This window comes from Gavialis gangeticus, unplaced genomic scaffold (assembly GCF_001723915.1).
Source record: "Gavialis gangeticus isolate Ggan-Ray unplaced genomic scaffold, GavGan_comp1, whole genome shotgun sequence".
Lineage (NCBI taxonomy): Eukaryota > Metazoa > Chordata > Crocodylia > Gavialidae > Gavialis > Gavialis gangeticus.
Window position 1 is genome coordinate 1,020,864 of NW_017729004.1, and position 4,597 is coordinate 1,025,460.

At 62.8% G+C, this 4,597-nt stretch overlaps 1 protein-coding gene across 4 annotated transcripts in view; it reads right to left on the reverse strand.

Annotated features, from left to right (window-relative positions):
- Positions 1-302: 302 nt before the first annotated feature.
- Positions 303-4,597, reverse strand: part of DHX30 (DExH-box helicase 30) — a 50,090-nt gene continuing 45,795 nt past the window's right edge. For all 4 annotated transcript variants that reach the window (XM_019508000.1, XM_019507999.1, XM_019507998.1 and 1 more), the window contains 5 exons: positions 4,150-4,309; positions 3,615-3,772; positions 3,287-3,390; positions 2,878-3,017; positions 303-2,187 (listed from right to left, as the gene is read on the reverse strand). In XM_019508000.1, coding sequence (XP_019363545.1) covers positions 1,952-2,187; positions 2,878-3,017; positions 3,287-3,390; positions 3,615-3,772; positions 4,150-4,309 — 798 coding nt within the window. In that variant the 3' untranslated portion in view covers positions 303-1,951. The remainder of the gene's footprint in view (positions 2,188-2,877; positions 3,018-3,286; positions 3,391-3,614; positions 3,773-4,149; positions 4,310-4,597) is intronic.

Consider the following 4,597-nt stretch of genomic DNA (forward strand, 5'->3'; position numbering starts at 1 on the left):
TCAACCTCTGGCCAGTCATGTGCAAAAGTGCAGTACGGCCACGAAAGAACTAGCCACAGACACTAAAGGTAGAAATTAAAACTTCTTTAAAATACAGTAGATACAAGAAACCAGCTAGAGCCGGGCTGCCCAAAATGGCAGATCGGGCCGACAGCTGGACTCCACATCCCGACAGGCCAACCGTCACCTGCCCCGAACCAGAGTCTTGCCCAGCCTCCGCTCTGCTGCCTGGGGGCACAGGAGACTCAGGAGACGAGATGCACGCGCCGATGCGACGCACCGAAGAGAGGCAGGAGACGCGGTTACTACTCTATCCCTTTTTATTGTCTTTTAATCTAGGTTGTAAAAAGATCCAGTATCACACAACAGCCACGGCAGCATCCCGACACGCACGAGCACAGAACCATGGAGACAAGAGCTTAGTTTTTTTTTTTTTTTGTTTGGATTTTTTTTTTTCCGTTTTTTGTATTTTTCTCGAACCTGCTGGAAGGGAAAAACCAAAGTGTCCAGCACAGGAGGCAGAACGCAAGGAAAACACGGGTCAACTCAGGGTGACAAACCTCTCAAGCAAGTGAAATGCAGATGAATAGTTTCGAGTGAACACGGGCTGCCGGGGACCGAGGCTGCGCGGGGGCTGCGTCTGCTCCCCCCTCCCCGCTTTGGGGGCCTGTGACCAGCCCCTCGCTGGCTGCGTGCTCCGGTGCTCCCCCACCGGGTGGCTCGTGGATGTGGAACGGAGTCCCCCCTACCCCATCGTTGTGCTTTCACTCCTGGATCGGTGGCTACGGTCCTTCAACTGGAGCAGCGTGAAGCTGGTTTCTTTGCCCTACCAGGCAGGCTGGGCTGGGGGCTTTGCCCCGAGAAAACGGCAGCCAGGACCGCGTTAACGTGGCTCCCACCCCTGAGCCCTCAGCAGGGCCCAGCCCCTGCCCCCGGCAGCGTGTTCATCTCTGGCCAGTTACAAAGAGCATCAGAAAGAGCGAATAAAACAAATGATCCCAAGTCCTGTGGCCACCAGGCAAGCCGACAGTGCTGCTGCCCAACCCCGGCCCTGTGCCGCAGTCGCTGCCTGCAGACCGAGCGCCGCGGCACTAGCTCTTCCATCGCACGTCCCAGCTCGGGGTCCCACGCTAGCGAAGGCATCCTCGCAACAGCCCTGGGAGGTGCAGGGTGGGGGGTGCCCACCGGCTGGCGGGGAAGTGAGAGAGGTGCCGGATCTCTCCCCCCGCATCAGTGCTGTGCTTTGGCCCGACGCTTGCTCCCGCGCCAACGTGGTCCCTGATCCATAGCAAACCGAGGGAGCTTTGTGCCCACGGCCCCGGCGTGCATCCCGATGACAGCCTGGAGAGAACAAAGAACTGAACACTGAGGAAAGAAAGAGAAAAGGGGAAAAAAAACGAACCCAAAGACAGGAATGGGTAGAGCCGCCGCCAGCACGTCGCCCGCCGGGGGGGCTGCGGCCTCAGACTCAGACGTCCCTTGCTCTGGAATGTGGTGGCCGGTGCCTTCCCGGGCTGCTCGCCCTCCGGTTCAGACAACAGGCCCTGCCCCCCCATCGGGGCTGCCACATCCGCGCCCCGGCCTTGGAGCCGGGTTGTCCATCCTCCTGCTCCATGTAGCTCGCGTGGCCCCGTGGGGGTGGGGCGAAGGGCGGCAGGCAGGAGGCAGCCGGATCCGTCGCTGTCCGGCAGAGGACACTGGGAGCCTTGCAAGCGGTGCTGCTGGTCCGTCCGTCCATGGGCCTTGGCGCTGCACTGCTCTGGCTTCTCGTCAGCGGTGGCCACGCCTGGAGGTTCAGACAACAGTGATCTTCTAGGATGGAGAGAGATGACTTCACAAGGGATAAATAGAACTTTATTTAAATAAACATTTGTGAACAGCTTTATACAAATTACAAGTCCCCACGGGCGGGCGGGCGGCGACGGCGGCGGGCGGGCAGGTGGGCAGGCATCTAGGCCCCGAAGCTGCCGGGCGGCCCCTTGAGCAGGTCCACCAGGATGTCAAGCAGCTGGCTGTGCTGGTGCTGCAGGTCCCCGGGGATGGCCGCCATCTCGTAGCACAGGCAGGTCTCCACCATCTTGGAGAGTGACACGCGGAAGTCACGGAGCAGGCGGATGGTGTAGGAGTCGCCCTCCAGCACCAGCAGGTCGCTGTCGGTCAGGGACACGGTCGCCCGCCAGCCGTCATCTGGGGGGAGGAGGAAAGGGGCGCAGATAAACGGAGGGTGGGAGCAGTCTCGTCCCTCCCCACCATTGCAGAGGAGACCCCTGCCCTGCTTGGCCCAAGGCTCAGCCACCCCCTGGCACCGCTCAGCAGGGTGCGCTGCTCTCCCCGGCCAGCGCTGGGCTCTTCCCCGAGCAGCTCAAAGCACACGGCACCGGGCTCTCCCTACGGGACAAGCTGTGGGAACGGGGCAAAATGGCAGTGGCAGCTGGCATCCCAGCTCCTGGCTGAGATGCCCGTGTCTGCTTCTCCCCGGGGGGAAAGCGGCTCTTCCAGTCAAAATCGCCCAGGGGCTGGGCCAGGAGGTATGGGCCACACAAATCCTCCTCCTCCCCCAACAGGAGCCAGAAGCACAGCTGTCAGCCTGAAAACCGCTCGGACACTGCCAGCCCTCCCAGCGCAGCCCCTTCCCCGCCCGTCTCCACCGTACCAACCCCTGGCCCAGAGCGGGACAGGCTCCTGTGCTGGGGCAGACCTGGGGACAGGAAGAAGCTGCCCCCACAGTGCTTGAAGGGTTACCCCCAGGTCTGCCAGACTCACTGAAGGAGCCGGGTCACCTGGGAGCAAACACCCCACAAGGGAGGCTGCAGCCCCATCTCCCACCTCGGGCTGGTGGGCTGCAGAGCCGGGCGCCAGCCCCGCGGCAGCACCCACCTCGGACATGGATGTCCGTGTCGGTCATTAGCAGCACGGCCAGCGGATGGACCTGGGAGGAGTCGCGCACGAAGACACCACCGTTGGACTTCACCGCCATGAAGTAGGTCAGCCAGCGGCTGTACAGCTTCGACGCCTCCCTGCTCCGGGGGGGAAGGAGACCGGGATCAGCTGTGTGGGCACCTGCTTGCCTGCCCACCCCGCCATGCCTCGCCTCGCCAGGCCTGGCCCAGCCGAAACCAGGTCCCCGAGGAGGGGCCAAGGGTCTGCAGGACATGGCCAGCCCACACTCCCACTGCGGGGACATCCCAGGCCCCCACAATCCCCTGCCCAGGTCCCTGGCTCTGCTGGCCTCAGGCTCCCCCCAGAACCATCCTCCCTCCCGCTTTGTCCTCGGAAGCCCACTTGCCTGTTGATTGTGGACTTGTGCAGCAGGACGGTCCCGGCCTTGGTCCGATAGGCGTAGCTGTTGGGTTTGAACTTCCCCTGCCGGGTCACTTTGCCCTGTCTCACCTGGGAACAAGAGAGACAGCTCAGCTAGTGGGAGAACCAGCGCTGCCTATGCCTTCCTCTACCCCCTGCGCCATCCCACAGCTGGCAGGGAATCTCCCAGCCACCAGGCTGCCTCTGGATGCAGGCACCCAGCGCGGGCCAGGGTCATTTCAGCACTGGCCTCAGTACCTGGGAGGCGCTGGTACTCCTGCCCCGTGCCAGAGAGAGAGGGAGAGTGCTCGCACCTGGATGAGGTTAGGGTAGAGCCCCGCCATGAGGACACCCTTCACCAGCTCCTCCTCCTCGCTGTACTGGTTGCACACAGACGAAGGCAAGGTGCAGTCCGAAGACGACGGCACCAGGAAGGCTTCGTAAAGGTTCTCAGAGAACTGCTTGACTAAACCTGTGGGAAGGGGAGGAGGCCATGGGCATGAGCGGCCTCAATGCCCAGGAGGGGCTGACCACTACACCCCGCCACCCAGCTCCATCAGCCCTGGGTCTTCATCCAGGAAACTGCCAGCCCGTCAGCTGCTGGGGGGCAGCGGTGACCTTCACCCTGCCTTGTTCCCCCACAGGGAAAGGCTCGGGCTGTCGGAGACACTGCCGAGGCTTCCTGGGGAGGGCTGGCTGTCCAGGCTCCCAGACGGCTCCTGCTGCCTTGTGACAGCGCAGCGCTCACCCCCGGGCCCAGGCAGGGGCTGGATGGTGCAGTACTCAGTCCTTCATGTGTAGCCGCCTGCCGGGCCCTGGCCGAGGCTGGTGGGGTGGGGAGGCACTCACCGTTGATGAAGCGCAGGCTTGGGGCATAGAGGTAGTAGTCCTGCAGGTAGCTGTCTCTGGCCCGACTGTCCCTGCGTCTCAGCACCTCCTCCCAGCCCTCCACGGCCCTCACGAAGGCCAGGTGGTCACTCCCACTCTCCTGGCTCAGGATGGCCTTGGCCTAGGAGACAGGGTCATAGATTTCATAGATTATAGAGTTGGAAGGGACCCAATGAATCGTGTCCGACCCCCTGCCCCTGGCAGGAAAGAGGACCGCGGTCACACGGCCCCAGCCAGGTGACTGACAAGCCTCCTCTTGAAGACGTCCAAGTTAGGTAATAGCACCACCTCTCTTGGAAGCTCATGGTCAGACAGGTGATGGGTCCTGGCCCTGCTCCCTCCCTCCCCACCGGCCCCGGCAGGCAGTCCCTCACCTTGTCCACCTCAGCCCGGTTCTGCAGACTGCTGC